Consider the following 20,185-nt stretch of genomic DNA (forward strand, 5'->3'; position numbering starts at 1 on the left):
GAACTGATATCAGCATCTTTTGGCTGTTTCAATGTCAAGGTGCAGCTGACATTGAAACGTTGACATCATTCCAGCCTGAAAAGCAGTCCCCAACCAGAGATCACTTCTCTTATCATGCACAACTATAATGACCAAGACAGGAGAGGTGACTTTAAAAATTTTATTCTTTTTTTTTAATAGATGGGGACATGCAGGGAGACTGGAGTCTCTAGAACTTGCTTCAGTGACAGGATGTTTCCTACATGCAGCAGCATGCACAGCCTCTTTTTGGCTAAAACATAGGGTACTGGTCTAATGTTTGGTTGCTTTGGTGTAAGAGAGGGAAGATTTCAATTGCATATCTGAGGATGTGGATTTGCTGAGTCCATACGAAACAACACAATACAACAGGAGGCTACAGCATTTTATAAAGTAAATATTAAACACAATGGTGTTTGCTTTTTCAAATAACGAGTAAGCTGATATGAATGTTTAGTGGGTATGATCATAGTTCTGAAGAGATGGACCAAAGGGAAAAGGAAATTATGCACTGAACTGAACGGAGAAAACAAGATGTTTTGTTCAGTGTGCATTATACATGTATCATCACCTTCTGTGGCTTATCTACATAAACAATGGTATAGTATAGCTTGCTCTTTTTTCTTTTTTTTTTAATGTAAGACTTCAGCTCTGAGGATTCTAGGTTGAACTCGGGTATAATGGTGAATAACAAAGTGGGTAAATTCACCTACTTTGTGTTCCAGGCATGACAGTCAGAAGCAAATAATTCTGTTTATCTGTGTAACCTTTTGACTATGCTACCAAGTTGGTCACTAGAGATGAATCACATGATGGTTTACAGAGACGAAAGAGCACATTGGGATCATTATAGAGCTTTCTGTAGTTTAACAACTGGGAACAATTCAAAATTACTTCTGGCCACAAAAATTTTATAAGTTTATATTGTTGCTTGCTGAGAATATGATAAAATGCATAGGTTCTGTCTATTTGTACTTATTTTACATATCTAGACTACACTGAAAAGACTATAATGTCCACAGTAGGACCAAGTGAGCATTATATACAAGCTAATTTATCTGATCTACATTTCAAAATCCTAAGGAATTAAGAAATTCAATAGTGGTCTTCAGGAAGTTACTGAATCATTGCACGCACGAGTCTCAGGCTGTGAACAAACTTCTTTTTTCACATCTTTTTTCACAAGGGTACCTGCCTGCAGCATTCCCCCAGCTATTCATCATTTCCTGAAAGCTACCATTTCATGTAAGTCATGAGGTAGATCCCTTCATGTAAGCATGCCCTTGTTTGGTTCAAACAAAACAAATTAGGTTAGTTTAAACAGTTAGAAAAGGTGATCTGAGGTAGTCCAGCTTATTTTGTTTGCAACAACTAGGCAATGGTCCAACACTGAAGCACTGGCAACAGAACAGTAAGGGTGGTGGTAATCTCTGTCTGGTGGGAGGTGATAAAAAGCTGGAGGTGGCAACCTCTTTGCTGGCACAGATGGATGCAGCCGAGGGTGCGTGTCCACTGTCATAATATGCTCCTTTCTAATGGGTGTTAAAGTACTGGTTTTCCAGAGCAGAGTTATATCCTCTGAAGCACATTCAGGTTCTTATGTACAAAGGAAACTCTGCATCCAAATAGCTTTGTTTATACAGTTACAGGAGTTACAGGGGAAAAAAAAAAAAAAAAAAGTGTTTTTAACTGCAAAGGGAAAATAAATACAGTAAATGCAAAGAGTCATTCTGGAAGGAAGGACTTGGGACTTTAAAGGAAGAACTTTTAACTACAGTTTTATACAAGCTTTCTCCCATTTTGAGTCTTTAATGCTTTACACGTGGATAGCAGTCCCACTTTCTTTGCCCTACAAAATATGACAGATTCTAGATAAAATGTGCCAAACCAAATCAGGAACATGAGTTAGTGCTATATGTACCACCTGTGTGGAAGATTGGAAAGACGCTTTTGACAAACTAGAGTAGTTAGGACAATGCAAAATTGAAATCCTAGGCAGAAATTCCACTCTGCAAGGAGAGATATCTCCATATTTGCACATTCAGGGTTCCTTCTCTCCAGATCCTGTTGCTTCCTCGCATTCCCAGAGAACTAAATGAGATTCTGATCTGCAACTACATCCAGCTGTTGCTGTACCCTGCAGAGTACACCTGCCTCTGCCCAGAGCAGAATCAAGCCCTCAGCTCAGCCTCTCTTCTTACTGCATGTCCTAACACAGCTACTTGGGCATGAGCACCCGAGCAGCAGCCATTAGGATTTTACTCATACAGCCGTTCTCATGGCCGATTGCAAGACAATTCTGATTGCTCATCTTCTGATGCCTTTGTCACATCTATACTTTTCACAGAAAGGTTGGAAAGTGTCATTCTAACATTGTTCTAGTCCTTTCTGTACGCTTGCCACGTTTACCAAGGGCAGCTGTTCACCAAGCAGCAAAAATGGCTATCTGGCTGTTGAGCTGACACTGATCACTCTTCTGGGCTTGTGAATGTAAGAGAGAGCAATTTCTGGATCAATAATCCATTCCTTTCCCCCACATTGCATTCATAAGACATTTTGGCTCCTCTGTGTCCCCTCTCAAGCATTGAAGAGGGCTGTGTTTCCAGATGTCTCACTAGATCCTCCCAGCCACTTCTCTAAAGTTTCACATTGTTGCCCAAATAAGATTGGTCTGTAACTATTTGGAGAATTTTAAGTTCTGAGCCTACATAATTTGTGCTAGTTAACTGAACACAGAGATTATGAAAGCAGCTTTCCAGACACTTTCAAAGATATTTTTTCTTATACTAATAGAAAAATAAGGGAAGATTTGAGCTAGCTACATTGATATTTCTCACAGAATAATCTTGAGTAAATTGAAATGTAAATTTTTCTGTAATCATTGCTGCTGGGAAACTTAAATGCTTTGTGCTAGTCTTCAGGAAACCTCTCTTTCAATTTTCTGCCATACCTCTGTTTTGAGCTTCATATGTGGAGTTTCAGGGAGTACTTACCTAATCAGTTGTGTGATCCCATTTCTTTCTCACCCCTTATGATGACTTAGTACTCATCTGATTTCAGCACAAATTATTTCAGTTTGCTAAGTCAACGGCAAGCTAATCCAGAGGAAAGAAAAGTGAATTTTCACATGTTGGCTGAGTGAACTGAATGAGATGAGTGCACAAGGCATAGCTGCACTGCTCAGGAACAGGGCGGTGGGACCTCTGAGCGCTCCTCCATGGATGTGCAATTCCCAGGACCCCTTGGCAGCAGCGGGTTCCCCATCACCAATACTGTGCGTGTCTAAGTCGTAAGGAGCTATTTCCCTACGAAGTATGACTGCATCTCCTGGCACCTAGGCAGAACACTGTCCCTGCCCAGCAAATCTCGGCAGGGATCCTCACCAGCTGAAAAATGTTAATGCAACCACCAGCTAGTATTTCTACAAGTAGTGATTTCTAATTCTGAACATCTCCACTCCCAGTGATATATGCCTTCTCACTTCTTTGTTATTTTATTTTATTTTCGTACAATGTCTTGCATTTTATTATTATTTTTATTTTTATTTTTTTAAATTAGCTCCAATCTTTCAGCTGAATACATGAGATTATCTTAAGGCCACATAAAATTGTTTTACACAATATTTATAGACCTCAAAAGTGAGCCATAAGGACTTGTCTCCAAGCTCCTAAAAGAAAATCTACTGAATCAATACAGTTCTCAGAGGAACACAGATCTGTTCCCCCAGTCTTCTCAGATGCACGGTAGCAATTGCCACAATGGGGCTCATATCCTGAATAGGCCTTTGAGTATGAATAGAATACAAATAATTTTCAGTTATTACATGCAGGGAAATTACTCTGCTGTACTAATTTGTATTTTACATGGATTATTTTTATAGGAGGCCAGAAAGGCTTGTTAAATGAACAGCTTAAAATGCAAGTAGAATGTAGATAAGAATCTAATACTTTACACTTAAGAAAGAACAACACAGCATAAACACATCAATTTCATTTTACAGTGGTTGCAATGTATTAAACTACAATCATATCTTTTCTTTCCGCATTCCCTTCTTCCCAAACCACCATGAGATGGTTGTGCAAGGCTATAAGGGATTTCAGCAGTGATACTGTTCCTTACTTTTTCCACTTAGCTAATGTGCTACCCTTCGGTGCATGACTATTTCTATGTAAGAAAACACTCAGAAGGGCTGCAGAGTACAGAATTTGGACACTAGACCCAAGCTGTTGTTCCCTTGCAGTAAAGTCTCAGTAACAAAATATTTTTTTTCAAAGTCAAAAATTTTCTACAAGTCTATTTCATTTGCTATCAGATTTATTCCTTGCCACTGCATCTATTAAACAGAATCAGTAGCTATCACCTCTATCTGATTATTTCTCTTATACATTCTAAATTACAGGCATTATTATGAATTTTATTTTCACGTTATCTGAGCTTTTCACAAAGGTGACTACTTTGTAACACAGACATGGCAGGACACAATGCAGAGGCTACAGAGAGGTTAATGTTGACTTGGGAGAGGCTACTGTGCACGTCCATGACAAATAGAAAAATTAAATGAGTAACTTCACTGATCAGCTACTCTCTTATCCACAAGCATACCCCACTGCTTCCTTCCCAAGAGGTATTGCTAATTACCTGAGCGCAAAATTTACTGGTTCAGACGGTCAGCATGCAGTGCTTTTAGTGATGGCATCTCATAAAACACACTTTCTCAAGGCTCCGTGCCCTAACTCTACTCAGATGCTGATTTACTGAGATTTCAAGGCCACTATCACCTGTCTGCCTGTCCTTTTCCTTCTAAGCTAGAGCCGGGATACTTATAAACTTGGTAAATCAGACTACTTATTAAGGAGCTGAGTTCATCATGATTAGATTCAGCATTTGTCATAGGTCAAGTGTGCTATGAGCTAACTCCTCACGTGTTTCCTACAGGAAAGCATCCCCACACTGAGGTCTGCTAATTAGCCAGCTGCTAATTGTCATCCACTCTCCACCAAAGCAGTTGTAATTCGGTAATATCCCATGTGCACATGCTGTGCAGGTCACGCATACTTCTTGGACACGAAAGAAACTAGGACATCTAAAACCTAACAAGAGTATAATGGTCAGAAGCTGTGTTACCGATCAGCCAGCAAAGCGTTAAGAGGACTACGGCTTGTAGGGCACTGGGCACTGCGAGAGCACAGAACTCCTGAGGGGAAAGTCCACAAACTCGCCCCAGCCTACGCAAGACACTAAGCACTCCCAGCTCCCACTGATTTCAAAAGGAAATCTGCAGGCCCTTTGTTAGCCTTGCTGCTGCGTGATCAACTCTGAACAACTTCCTTTTCACCATCTGGCAACTGAACTCTTAATTCTTTGTTTGTGCTTTCCAGGCTGTCAGATTTAATATGTCCACTGGTTAATGATCCCATCCTCACCTTTAAGTAAGTTTATGGAGGATTTTTCTGTTCTAATCATAGCAAATATCCCAACAAACATCCTTACATTTCTACTTCTTGAAGATGAGATCACATGAAGTAAAATGGACAATTATTTTGGAAAAATTTCATATATCCAACTTACCAAGCCCATAAATTTAAACATTTACAGTAAATTTTAATATTTTTCATGCTCGTTGGACTCTCTCCACTAACACAGATCCATTTTGCTTTGTGAACCAAACCTGGCTTCAGCATACTTGCACTGTGCCGCCCCGTTGGATTCTGTCAAACAGCTCCTGGTGGCAGAACATGAGGCTGTTTCATTAACCATCCACCAGCAAATCTAATAACGTGAAAAATTTCAGCAGCTCATTCATTCATGGTTCAGTTAATTTATGATAAATTTCTCCCTGGTGAAATATCACAAGCAGAGATCAAAGAAACTCAAGGGAACCATTTTTCTTCTCATATTCATACATTTGTGAAGTCTGGAGAGAATGAGCAAGAGCAGCTGATAAATTCAGACAGTTTGCACTTCCAACACAGGAAGGAGTTATAAAAGAAACCCCCACCCCAGCTAGGAAAATATGACATGGGGAAAGTTAGTAACTTCGTTGAAAGTATGTTGTTTATTATCAGAAACTTGTTAACCAAAACAAAGCTTTGGCTGACTGGGAGACCAAAACTCTGCTCACAGACCAAGAGCATCACAGCAACATAAGCATCCCTGAGTTGTTCTGCCCCTGCAGCACACTCTGTCTCTCCCTGGCTTTCAGTTCAGATTGTTCTGCTGACAGCTCCTACTTAGGGCAAAGTACTGGGACATTTTTTAGATCGGGAACTTTTCCATTCCAAGCTTTCAAATAAGACTTGTGGTTCATACATTTATTCATTTTCCCAACTGTTTTGCAATAGATTTAGCAATCTATAATTAAAACATTACCTGAAAAAAAATGTGAGTGCTGTCAGGTGTTCTAGAAAATAATTACATAATAATGGTACCATAAGTCACATTGGAATATAGTCCTGTTGTTAGCCAATTTCTATGCATTCAAAATATGGAAAGCAACTTCATTCATCAGTTTGGTTCGTATCATTCTACAACTAATAAGCCACACATACGTAAATAATAATCCAGATGAAGGTGAACAGTCTGACACATTATCGCCAAAGCCCAAGCACTTCAGACTACTTAAGCAATCTAACAGATCAAACCAAAATTAAAGATCTGGTCAGAGAGAAACTGATATTGAATAATTCTGTCTGGCTTTACAGGTCTAAGGGATATAACTCCTGCTAAGAATTTCACATGCTTTTAATCTTTTAATGAGTTTTTGCATTGTACAGGGCACACTGTATTAAGTATTCTACAAAACAATATTGTGCATAGAAGTTTTCACAGGACACCTGCAATAGCCTGCAGAGCTCAGCTATAGCCTTGCCAATTTTGATAGCTGCTTACCCCACTCATGCTAACAAATCTGTGTAGGACACCACTGTGAGATGACTCTTTATAAAATCGCCCTCTTTTTCTCAGTAAAAGAGAAAGCAGTACGAGAGTGCTAGACAAAAGTACCCAATTTGTGAACTACAGCTCAAGTGATAGCAGTTGTTCTTCTAATCAGGACCGAGTTCATCTGTACACAAAGTTGTAACAAAAATTGTATGACAGCAACAATAAGAACCCTAATACAGGTTCACAATGCAAAATCTCCTTCAAAATAGGTCCACAGTAAATCTTCTTAAAGGCTCCTTTTTTTTCCCTAAATTTCCAGTCCTTGTTTGATAACATCAAACATCAATGTTTGTTTCATTTCTAGACCTTATTGCATGCAGATACTTTTGTAAACAGTGTGGTTCACACACCGAGAGGTTACTGCAGAGGTTTCAGAGGAACTACATGCAGCCATTATAAAACATGAGTTCGGAGAAACTCAGGATACACTTACAATTATCTAAGCCTTTAAATACTGTACTAGTGAAAACATCAAACTCTTGCTTAGCTGAACACACCTAGTAATTCTCAAAGCAAACAGTTCCAACGTGCTGCCAAAGCAGGATTTCCGCTCAGCTATTTTGGCTTAACTAAGGCTTTCATACAAAAACAGTAAAAACAAAACAACTCTGTGTAAAAATATCAAAGGCACAATGAAAACACAAAACAGGATCACATCTGAGAGGCAAGAGAAGAGGAAAGAAAGGGAGAAGCCTATTAAAGCAAAATGTAACTCCTAAGAACATATCCTTTAATATTTTCCCATCATTTCTTTGGAATAGATTTCTTGGAAGTGCAAACATTTTGTGGGATCGGATGCCAAGTCGCCATTCTTAGATTGAGACTTTTGGATGCTTTGTCCTATCTGCTGCCATGAACAAAGACCATTTATACTGGGATTTAATTATACTCAAACTGGGCAGATTCCCCCACTGAACCAATGGGCTGTCTGGTGTTGATGTATTATCTCTTTGTAATTCTTACTTCAGCCCTAAGGAAGAAACTCATCCAAATTCTGTCCATTTTTCCTTTCCATTGCAACACTCAATCATCTTCCATGCACCGCTGACCTCTTTATTTCCCACTGCCTTTCTGCAAACTCCGAGACAGACGTTTGTCTTATTCGGAGTACCAGAATGGTGCCAAGCATAAATATTCACAAGGGTACTTTGTCAGAGTAGCTAGTACCAAAAATTCATAAGTAAACCTAACAATTCACTAACTTCCCTGGCTGTGCAGACAAGGCTGGCTGTGCATATGAATACTGCGCCTGTGCCTGCCCCTGCCCACCAGCCCGGCTCTGCAGAGAGCCGCCTTCCACCTCGCAGGGAGCGGAGCTATTACACAGCACGCTGCTCCGATGTCCCATGGCTCATCGAGTTTCACTCAGCGATGCCTTCCTTTCCTAATAGTCTAAAAATCCTAAGGCTTCTATCTTCTCATTCTTTCGAGTTCCCCGTTATTTTTTCTGAGTTTCGTGTGCTCATGCTGCATGAATCTCATTTCTCCTCATCCTACCAAATGCTGCGATCCAGAAATTATGCTGAATTTCTGACCTAGCAAGTTGGCACCAGACAAGTGACTTCACTGCAGGATCAAAAAAAAAAAAAAAAAAAGTGAGGCCATAAGCAGAAAATGAACTCCCACTTCCAGCACAGCTCTCCTAAAAATACATCTCAGAGAATGTATTATCTCTTGCTAAGCTGTCCATTCCCCCCACCACTCTTCACTCAATTTACTTCTGCCGCGACAGTGTCAGTATACATGAAATGTTTGCAAGGAAAATGAATATGAGCAATAGAGGTTTTTTCTTGGTCCCTCAGAAATAAAATTGAAGAAAACAATGTTCTGAATCATGAAGTTATAAGCAAGATACATGCACAGTTTGAAGCCTTCGACCTACATTTCCTATTTAGCTCCTGTCTACCTCTTCCAGGTTTAGAGCCGATTTGGCTTTTCACTGGAGCTGAACAGAAAAACATTTTCATATCCTAAGAACGTTTCCCAGCCCAAACTGGATGTAAAAGCCAAAACATCAACAGCAACAAAACCACAAATAAAAGCTCCAAGCATTTTGAAGTAAATTAGCCAAAATATGCTGTTGATCAATTCTGATTTCAAGATTATTTAATTACAAAAAATGTACAAGTATTTCCAGGCAATTAATAATTTTGAACAGCAGCAGCAAATACGAACGCAGATAATGCAGATGTCTAGATGGAATGAAAGTTTTCAACTGAGATATTTTAAAGCCTGTTATTTTCCACAGATTGTTCCTGTTTCAGAGAGCTGCCAAAAGCAAAGGTGGTGGCAGAAAGCTCTGTGTCAAGCATTACACAGTGGCTGGAGTGGATGAAACCAAAGGTCCACCTAGTTCAGGCACCTGCTGCTGTGGCCAAAAGCTGATGCCTGCTGAGCAGGGGAATTTGTCATGTACCCATCGCACTTCCAGCACGTACTCTCAGTCATCAACCTTTTGCAGTTTGAGGATCTTCTGAGTAAATGGTGGTGCTGATCCATTTAGTAATCCTCACTAGGTTTCTCTGACATAGACACATCCACTTCCCAACTGGCCTTCCCTAACCCCCTAATACCTGCTTCACACCCAGCAGGTAACTGCACACATTAACTAGAGGACTTGTGGTGAACTGTTTCTTCCTTTATTGCTATCAAAATAACCCTTCCAACTTGTACTAGAAGAGACTTAAATAACTGATCCCCCCTCTATTTTTTCCATACAGGTTATGATTGTCTAGACCTCCATACCGGATCACTCTCGTAGTTGTCTCATTTCCTGTCCTAACCTGCTTAGCTTTACATTTGTCTTTATTCATTTGCTCCCCCCTCTATCTGATAACACTGTGTGAAGAAATATATTTTATACAGGCACTTTGTGACCATTTCTCCTTTTTCCTTTTAATATCAACGAAAAGGAAATGCAAACCCTAAATCAGGCATCTGAATATTTTGGCCGAAACCCTGGCCAAAACTTTAGTCATGCATACATTTGCAAACAAGCACTTCCATGAAGGAAGAAAAAACAGTACTGGAAAGAAAGTCTGCAGATAACAAAAGGTCAAAGTAAACAAAGCTTAAGACTGGAACACATTGCAAGTGTTTTTTTTCTTTTTTGAGATTTACCTACTTTTAAATATTACTTGCAACTATGCAAGTTTCGGTTAGGTAACAGATGGAGGTTTATTTTTGTTGTTGTTAGCATTTATGTATACTAACAATTTTAGATCTATATTATGGGTTAATCCAAACCATTCCTGGAAAGACCAGTGATTCTAATGATTTCCCAGTATTTTGGTTCATAAAATTCAGATTAGGTCAGATGAAACCCTTGGGGTACTAATTTCAATTTAGCAATCATGCATTGTGCAAGCAGCACTTAAACGTTCATATTTAGAAGCATTTTACTTTAGATGAGGAAACAAGGAGGACAGCATATTTGTTACCCCATAAATAATGCATGCTGCTTAATAGTTGTGTGGTTGGTGCATCCTTCTGCTTCCTTTTCAGGAGAGGAGAGCAAGGGAGATTGTGTGCATTGTTCTGCACAGGGCATCAGCCCAGAACCCAGGAGCTGACTTATAAACCCAGAGACACTGGCGACACTGTGCGCTGGTTTCCCTGCTCTTTGCAACCACTGCCTCACAAGCTTATTGATTATTGTACTCAAGATCACATTTTTACTGGTGAACAAACTAATATTTGTACATTACTTCACAATAAAAAGGAGGAGAGGGAAAAGTAATTGACCTTACTTAACGGGACAAGAAAAATAATATCAAGCATTTTACAATCAGCATTCTTTCAGTAAGTTTTCACCTGATACACAAAGGCAAAAGGAGAGTTTGGGGGTGGGTCTTATCCCCTTATTTGCCTTGTTCTCCAATCATCACTCTGATACTTGATTCTAAATAAGAGATGTGGAAAATAAGTTTTGAAATTTCACATAGTAAAGAGAGGTATTACAGGGAAGAAAAAATTAGAAAAGTAAGAGAAGAACCAAAAAGAAGTGATTCTTTTGAGTGTTTTGGAGCAACCGAGTGTTCAAAACCAATGAGAGAAACAATTCAGCAAGAATGGGAATAAAAATGCATGCTCCAATACATGTAAATAATAAACAATCAATTTAGAAGAAAGCAGAAAAAATCTGCTAATTTTTGTCCCTTGAAAGACAAGTTATACTTCACTTTACTCCTTCCTTTATTGAAACCATCAGTAAATCTATTACGTGATTCACAACTGACTGATACAAGAGACACAACTGAATAGTTGAGGCAAACAGCAGCAAGAGGAAATCAAACTATGATAACTATTTCATGTGTTTCATCATATTTTCAAATTCTTCTTAGCAAAACTTCTGCTTTGATGTTCTCATTTTTTCCCTCCAGATCCCCAAATACTGCCATTTAAGGCACTCTACAGAAGTAAGACTGTTTGTATCTATCTCTACCATCTGCTCAAATGCTTGCAAGAGTGGCAATTTTAAATAAACAGCAGCAGCAGGTACATAAGTATAGAATTTAAAAGGAATGACACGGGTCTTAGCAATTATTTTTGATAAGCAATTTCTGAGTTACTTGCACTCCTTTATGTCTAAGGCCACCAAGCAAACAAGTCGTACTAAACAATGGTCTGCACTGAATATTCTGAACATATTTTATAGTTCTTGTATACGCCATAAATTCAGTGCTGGGTATTTTTTTCAAATTACTTTTCCTTTGGAAAGCGTTCTGACTTTAAAGAAGAGAGAAAGACAGACTGAGACCTATTATTCTAGGTCTTAACTCCTTATTAACATGTTAATAGCACTTTTTAAATCAGAGTTCCATTACTACTGAACCAAACATTACATTTTCTGCTTTCTCCAATACCCTGCATGCCAGAAATTAAGTTAGAAAGGCAGTAACTATAAAATTATAGGGATATGGGACTCAGCTGACAGTTCTGCCCGTCCTGCGTCAATATATGGCTGTAAATCAGTAATATAAAAGCAAACAAATGCTCTCTTAATGTTTCCAGTCCTATCCTATCATGTTTTTGGTTCAACACATTTTTGAAAGGCAGAAGTCCAGTCCCGATGCAGAATATCTATGATTATTGCGTGTTGTACCTTTCTATTTGCGTCAGCTATTGTACAGGAAACCTTGTTCAAAGAGGTGCAAAATGCTTAGGTAAATACACACCTGAAGAAACCTACCATTTCTTTACGGTTTACATAATGTTGCTTAAATTTTGTACTACTTTCATGCTTGTTCTAAGAGCCTGTCATTTTCTTGTGGTGTTTTGTGTCAGCTTTACCAAATGGATTTGCTTAGAAACCGCAGAGTCTGGGGACTAGGACAGGTGCTTCTAAAGAAAGTAAGGGGGGTTAGTGAAAAGGTTTTCTGATAGCCAACTGCTATGTGACAACTATGGTTCTGGCAAGAATACCTATAAGGGAAACATTTATTAAATTGAGGGACCTGAACGCTTCCTTGTCATTAGCTTCTCTTCTAAGTATTAAAAATAAATAAATATATGGCTATTGGAACTGAGGCAGTGGTACAGTCCACTTGCCGTGGCCCAAAGAAAAATCACCAACATGCCAATGCCTTCACTCAATTTCTCCACAGAAATGCCTAATTCTGGGAATTGCAGTAGTTGTGTCACTTGTTTCTCAAATGTGTTGGAAAGTGGTCACATTGGAATATCATAATACATACATGTAAGCACTCTTTTGGAAACATTTTAATGTATGGAGAAGTGGCAAGCCACCTATAAGATGACTGTAGATTTCCTAAGGCTCAGACAAATCCCCTGACAAACATAAGGAGTGACTGCAGCAAGAGTCAGAAGGCAATTCAGAAAAATGTATCATGTCTAGGTAGCGGGGTGTGTATGTATGCTTGCGCATATGATTTTCAAGTATCCTTAACATACCAACAGCCCAAAGTTCAGCTTCCGTTCAGGTTTACTTAATTAATTTTGCAATTACCTATGGATTAGGTGAGTGCCATCAAGAAGTTCTCTTCAGTCCTCTTCAGTGAGCCCTTATTAAGAAACACTTCCTGCAGAATTCCAGGACAGGAAGAAGGATGCCGAACCTCATTTTTCTCAGAAAAAAAATCACTTTCCTTAATTGGGAATGATAATTTAAATCAAAGGTTTTAATGCTGTACTGTGAGATTAATTTAAAACCTATGATTTAGCAATCATTAAAATTTTGCTCCTAACATTAAATAGTTCCACAGTATTTTGTCACTCTCATTCCCAAGACATCTTCAGGCAGATTTTGTGACATGAAACAGGTATTTTAGTGTGGCACTTTTATACCCATTCAAACATGATGCAGAAACTAATACTTAGATTCTGGATCTCTTTCTCCCAAAAAAGCATACAATATTTCATGGTTTCAAATCATTGCCAGTGTACAGACCTTTGCATACTTTCCAGTAAAGTAGGCAAAAGTAGAACCAAAAATTCTGCAGTTAAGAAAAACACGTAACTTCTCATCTGCTGAGGTGATTCAATCCAAGTCAGAATTTGTTTCTTCACATTTAGTAGCTTTCTTATTATTCTTCACATGGTCCTTTCATCTTAGTTTGGAGTTATTAGAAGCAGGACTGCAATCACCTAAGGCAATAAACTCTAATAATGGGAATAAGGTAGCGGGAAACAATAAATGAATTTATACCTTGCACATGCCAATGTACATAGCATTCAGATGGCTACTAGAGCGACCACTACCAGGAACATAGGTCTTTTTTTTTTTTAATTTCTTTTCTCTCTCTCTCTCTTTTTTTTTTTTCCTTTATAATCTCGGATGATAAAAATGTTTTTGTTCAACTGGGAATCAGTCCTTTGGTTTTCTTTCAGCAAACAAACAAACAAACAACGTAATTATCCCAGCTTAAATCTAATAGCATTTTGGTTCCTCTCCCAAAACTAACCTCAACATGTTATACAAGAAACCTTGCTACCTTCAAATTAAGTGGTATTTATAAAGACAGTCTTCAGTTGCAGTCTTACCAGATCTCATAGACACAAAGGAAAGGTAAAAGGCTGAATCTCCTCTGGGGCATCAAGAAGTCATAACAACTTTTCTTGCTTGTGATTACCATGCTGCTCTGCACAAAGCTAATTTATCATAGCACATGGATCACTGTGCCCATGCTGGGCTGACTTTCCTGAAGGATTCATGTTGGACTAAGATCTTCAGAGAACCAGGGAAGTCAGCCAGCAAGTCACTCAATCTAGGTAAGAGCTACTTTTCCAAAAGGAAACTTCTTGGAGTTGGAGATGACCTTGGCACTCTCAGCTGCAACTAGTTCAGGCAAATTTTCAGCAGTTTTATTTTACATTTTGCAAACTGACCTATGAAACTTTGCAGCTCCCTTTGATCATGTCACTGAGTCACTGGCATGACATTTTTAGCTGAAGTGTTATAGGAGCCAACCTCTTTAGACAATATTTCTTTCTCCAAGTCATTACATGGATTAATAGGTTGAAGCAGTTCTTTGTCTATTAACACAATAGATCCTATTGGAAATTTTCACTTTTGACAGCCATGAAGTTTAAACTGTATTTTTAATTCCCTCTCTCAGACTTACTTTGCGTTTGGCAAGCCAAAAGCTAATCCATTAAAGCAACAAAAACATTTTCACAGTGGATGTATAAAGAAAGCAGCTTTTTATGATTGCTTTCTGTAGTATGTACAAACAATAGAGAGTGACAAAATGTCTTAGCATTGTAACAAGCACTGAGAAAAGGTGAAAATAAGGCATAAACCAAAGAAAGGATGTGTACAAAGGAACAGACAAATTACGTATTTTTTGTGTTTTTCTTTTTGTACTAAAAAATAGAGCACAGTGCTTATTTTTGTGTAGACTACTCACTGAGCCCTGAAGTCATTAGAGGTTAAGAATACCAACATCATTAAACCTCTTTCCAATTTTCTGTTCTTTAGCTAGATCTTCACCTTCTCCTGATATTACTCTCATCAGAAGCAGTCCTCTCCCAGCAAAAAATCCAATAGAAATGCTCCTAAGCAGACTTTTTAACTGAGAAATTATCACTCTTAGTCCTAAATAGCTATCACAGAAGTGCCATTAAAGAAAAACATTAACGCTGAAGCTAAGAATTTTCATGCCCAAACCTTCACTAACTTTGAAGATTTTTCCATTCCAGCTCTTGTAGATGGCTGAAGAGATTTCTAACTTGGCTAAAGGGATTCTCTAATATTTCCTAGCTATGAAACATAACATCGTCTGGCGTTACTTTGAATGTATAATAATTAGTGTAAGAAGGAAAACAGTGCACATCCAGTTCAGTTCAGTTTGGGGGCTTTATTGCCAGGATAATCATTCACTGAACCAAATTAAATATGCTGCTTGGATCATGTTTTTTACTGTACCAAAATAAAAACTTGAATCAAGTTTCTAACAAGATTGACATTTGGCAAAAATAGTCCAATCTAAAACCAGAATGCTTTCATGTTAGGGTTCTTTGTGCTGTATAAGAAGCCACTACTGCAAAAACATAATCATGGGAGTATCCCATCACCAAACATGCTTGCAGAATAAAGGCTTACATGTTTTTAGAAGAATAGTTTATTATGTTCTCGAATAGTTTGTTATTGTTCAAATAGATGGACTCGGATGCACACCTGGACCACCTCAAGCATCAAAAGCAAACACTTTTTAACCTAATGTACAGTTTAGAGCCATCTGGAGTAGGTAGCTATTACATGTAGCTAGAGTTTCAATCTTACTAGTTTACTTTATGTTATAAACTGTCTCATTAGTAACTACTTCAGGTTTTAGATTCCATCCTATTCTGACTGTTATTATGAATTTCATTTCAGAGGCACTGGGATCCCAGACTGAGTACACCAGAACAAAGAAAGATCAGCAAAGCTTAGAAACCAAATTTCAACTCTATACAGATAAAACTGAAGAAGGATGTCAGATTTTGTTCAATCAGTTGGAGACTCTTGACAAATGCAGTTTCAATGCCTCTCTTCCTCTGGTGATGATAGTCCATGGCTGGTCGGTATGAACTCACTTTTTTTTTTTTTAATTCGAACTACACCTGATTTGATATACTTTCCTCTTCATTATGCTAGTGCCAAAAGCAACTTTGGAAGAAAGACTGGGATCTGAAATATGGTGGATTTACCTAGTAGCAATCATGGCTAGAAATACTACAAAGTGGATATTCCCCACTGAGATTCTGAAGGAACACTCAACAAGCAATTTTTCATATGGGAGTCCCATGTCAGGAATTAGATTCATCCCTGGTTTAAAGCCAGAGTTCGAACAAGCAGCTGAATTAATGTGCTGTGCCTCTGGAGGACTGAAATCTAGTTTCATTTCTCTGATATGTTTACTGCCAGATAAGCTTTTTGTGCACTTACTGAAAAAAGTGCACACAATCTCCCCACATCTTTCTCATAGGTACAGCTTTAAAGAGAACATCTCTATAAGCTTTTTCTGCTGAAATTGAAGCCCTGAATGTCAATGAATTACCACTGAACTACTTCAAATGGTTAAGAAAAATCCACCAAAAACCTTCTTCAAATGAACAGAATTGCTATGCTACAGTGAATTTTGATCTGATTTCAGCTGGAGAAGAAATAAAAGAAAAGAAAGGATAGGAAGTCATGTCCTTTGAACAGATCTTTGATTCTCATAGAACCAATGTCATCACTTAAGATGGCAAAATACAACTGGGTCACTGCAAATGCACAGTCAAAGAAACCTCGAACAACACACTTGATGTGCATAACTCTCAGTGCGTGTAACAGCAGAGATGGAATATTGCCCAGATTCATTTAGCCAAGCCTCCCAAACAAGAATTTGTTTAAAGCCTATACCCTTCTCAAAGAACTATGGAGCTGAGGCTGCTGCCATTGACACTCGACATTCACATTAACTTAATCTACAGAAGTATTAGGCTCTTAGAGAAAGAAGTATGTTTGGAAACCCAAAGCCAACACATCCAAATTCTGTTAAAAGACCAGAAGAGATTAGTATGTTCCATTGATTGAGGAAATACGCACAACCAGCTCAGCTTAAATCTGAGATTTATTAAATAGTAATTCTGGTCCTTCAAATTGGAAGCAATAAAGAAAGTTTGATCCAGTCCTTGAAAAAAGAGGATTTCATAACAGAACAAATATAGAAGGCAAACACTCACTGGTCTGCAACACTTCAGCTTTCCTCATTTTTCCCTTCAGCTTAAATTTACAGGGACAGCTGCTCCATACTGAAATCAGAAAGTAGCTGGGCATTTCTGTCTTTCTTTTTAATCACTAATACCAATTTTCTCAGGATCTGTAAGAATATTTAAGGACATAATTTCATTGATAAGAGCTCACATCAATCTACCTAAAATATTATACAGTTCATATAAATTCTTGATTTTTCTCCACCCAAAATCAAGGATTCTCAGCAATGAAGCATGTTGAAGCCCCTAAAATCTATTTATCAGAACTAACTCACCTTGTTTATGTTTTATGTTTCCTTGAGCTTTTCACACAAAATATTTGTTAGACACTGCTTTTTCTTAAGACTTTTTTTTTTAAAAAAAAAAAACAACAACAGGTGGATGGGATATTAGAAGACTGGATTTGGAAAATGGCAGCAGCTCTGAAGTCTCAGGATAAACAAATTAACGTGATCATTGCAGATTGGCTTACATTTGCTCACCAGCACTATCCCATTGCTGTACAGAACACCCGCCACATAGGGCAGGAGATAGCAGACTTCCTGGAATGGCTGGAGGTAAGGGCACCCAGGTCAAAATGTGTTTCTTTAGAAAAGACCTATTTACCTGCTCTTATGCTTCTAACACCTTTCTGAAATACTCTGCTGGCTAATGCTGTTCATTGCAATCACTTACGTTTCTGCAATACGCTGTACATTTTTCTTCCATCAATTTTCATATGACTAAAAAATTTTTATCATTCTAGAGAAAAAAAGCAAGTAGTCTTTTTTATTAGAATACTTTGATGTGTCTTTACAGTTGAGATCATTTCATGCTACTTCAGTTTTTCAATTAGCATGTGTGCAGAGAGCTGGCATTCTTTGCATTATAAAGCTACTCAATATTTCAAGTCCAGAACCTGGTTAGTAGAAGAAAGTCAGAGCAAGTTCCACACTTCGCAAATAGGCACGCTGGCATTTGCAAGTAGCTAGTTCAGCACAAGGTTATGTGACCTATGCCTAATGCAGAATTCGAGCATGACATCATGTTAGATTTTTGCCTTAGTTTCCCATAGATTATTCTAAAATAATAGCTTGGTGATCGAGTGTAAAGGTGGACATTTTAGGAGCACAGATATACATAGCAAAGCAGATGGCACAGAGGCAGTAATGAGCACAGAGCCATGCTAATCTAGTGACTACTCATCAAAACTCCCACTAGGTAGGAAGCAGAGGCCATGTCTTACAGCAGTTTTAGCTATACCTGCAGCTGCCAGACTAGAAATGTTATAAAAGAGTCTGCAAGGGATCACTGGTCTCCAGCACGATTTTTGAAAGCACAGAGAGCAAAACACTAGAAAGAGACTTGCACATATGAAGCATGTACCCTACGCAACTTGTATTTCACCTATCCATTCAAGCTACCTGACTTGGAATGAGGTTATATTTCTGTACCTTACAATGAAATTTTTAATACATTAATTTAAATGTGGTGAGGTCTAGGGTAGATGGGAAATACGCTGCAAAGATGAAAGGTTTGCAGCAAATTCCGCTGAAGGACTAAGCTGCTTTCAATGGAAAAGACAGGGATAGGAGTTACCAGACAATATAGCCAGTTAGGGACAGCAGGCACAAAGGAAAAGGCAGAAGAGACAGAGTCACCATTCTTCCTTGTGACAAGAGAGCTTAGCTCTTGCTCAAATGTAGTGTAAGTTGCTAGAGACTTAAAATCATATTTTGAAGCTGTTTAATTATTGAATGAATCAAAAGGTGGACTTTGTTCAGTTCCCAGGATACACAACATTGTCAACAATAAAGATAGTCTGTGATTTCTCCAGTGTCAGCAAAAAATAAAAATAAAATAAAATCGAGGCTTGAATAAGTGACTGTTTGCTATAGCATTGGAGGTATCTTCTCTTGTACCATGATATCTTCCAGGATTTAAATATGCCATAACTTTTTACACCACTCAACTGAGAGTGTTCAAGTAGTAAAGCTTAATTCCATTGAGAAGCACCCCTTCAAGTGTTTAAAAGTTAAAAAAAACCCTCCTGCAACTATCTTTCCACTGTGCTTCAACCTGATTTGAAATATCCTCAGCGGATGTAACAAAAGCTGCAGCACTGTGCAACATTTTAATTAAGTATAAAAATAAAGTAAATCTTAGCACTCCTAGTGTAAGAGTAAACAGGGCATGATCAATAACAGTCTCAATAACAGCCATCTCAATAACAGCTGCCAAGAAAGTCATTATGGATATTCTGATCTCTAAGAAGGTTGTCAGCTTTCACCTCATCTTCACAACAGATAGGTATTGAGACTGAAAAAGCTCTCCACTGGGACAGGCAGTATCCACACTGAAATTAAAACAGAGGTTTGCCTTTCCTGCAAGAAAAATATTACACATTTTTCTTTACAAGCCAGAACAAATTTGAGCTACACTGCTCAGGTGGACAGCTTAAGAACTAGATAGTATTGATTAGGTAGAAAGAAGGGCCTGAGGCCAATGCTTCTTAGGTTTGTTTCACAACAGATACCCAGTTTTGTAAAAATCAGTCCAAGAAATATCATCACCGTATCACTTAGCATGTCAGAACAATGTTGTGATACTTTGGCTTCTAATTTGGCATATATTAATATCTCAGGCAAAAGAAGCGATACACTTCTATAAAAGTGTTTTACACTGAAATTAAAGGCCATATAGATTACATCCACATTATTGTCATAGGAAAGTAAATGCTGCATACAAAAGGCAATGCACATTTGCATCATTTGCAACCAACAGCAACAAAAACCCTACTATTTCTGTTTATGGCTTTCCTGAGCATACCACATAAGCAGCAATGCCCAGATGCATTTTCCTGATGCATAAGAAGGAGGCAAAGAATAACACGCAGCCAGCAAAGAAATTTTGTGCATGATCCAAACACCTCATTTCACCTCCAGCATCAACATACGTACAAATTTCTTGGGTTATAATTCATGGTATACCTGGCTTGTAGCAACTATTTCACTAGTTTACTTTTTACATTTTCTCCATCTAAATC

At 38.2% G+C, this 20,185-nt stretch overlaps 1 protein-coding gene across 1 annotated transcript in view; it reads left to right on the forward strand.

Annotated features, from left to right (window-relative positions):
* LIPC (lipase C, hepatic type) overlaps window positions 1–20,185 on the forward strand; it is a gene marked incomplete at both ends in the record, with an annotated part of 70,711 nt that overhangs the window by 39,705 nt on the left and 10,821 nt on the right. Inside the window, 2 exon segments of the mRNA XM_084293510.1 lie at window positions 15,797–15,984; window positions 17,538–17,717. Coding sequence (XP_084149636.1) covers window positions 15,797–15,984; window positions 17,538–17,717 — 368 coding nt within the window.

The sequence above is a fragment of the Netta rufina genome (genome assembly GCF_964035555.1).
Source record: "Netta rufina genome assembly, chromosome: 11".
NCBI classification, from domain to species: Eukaryota; Metazoa; Chordata; class Aves; order Anseriformes; family Anatidae; genus Netta; species Netta rufina.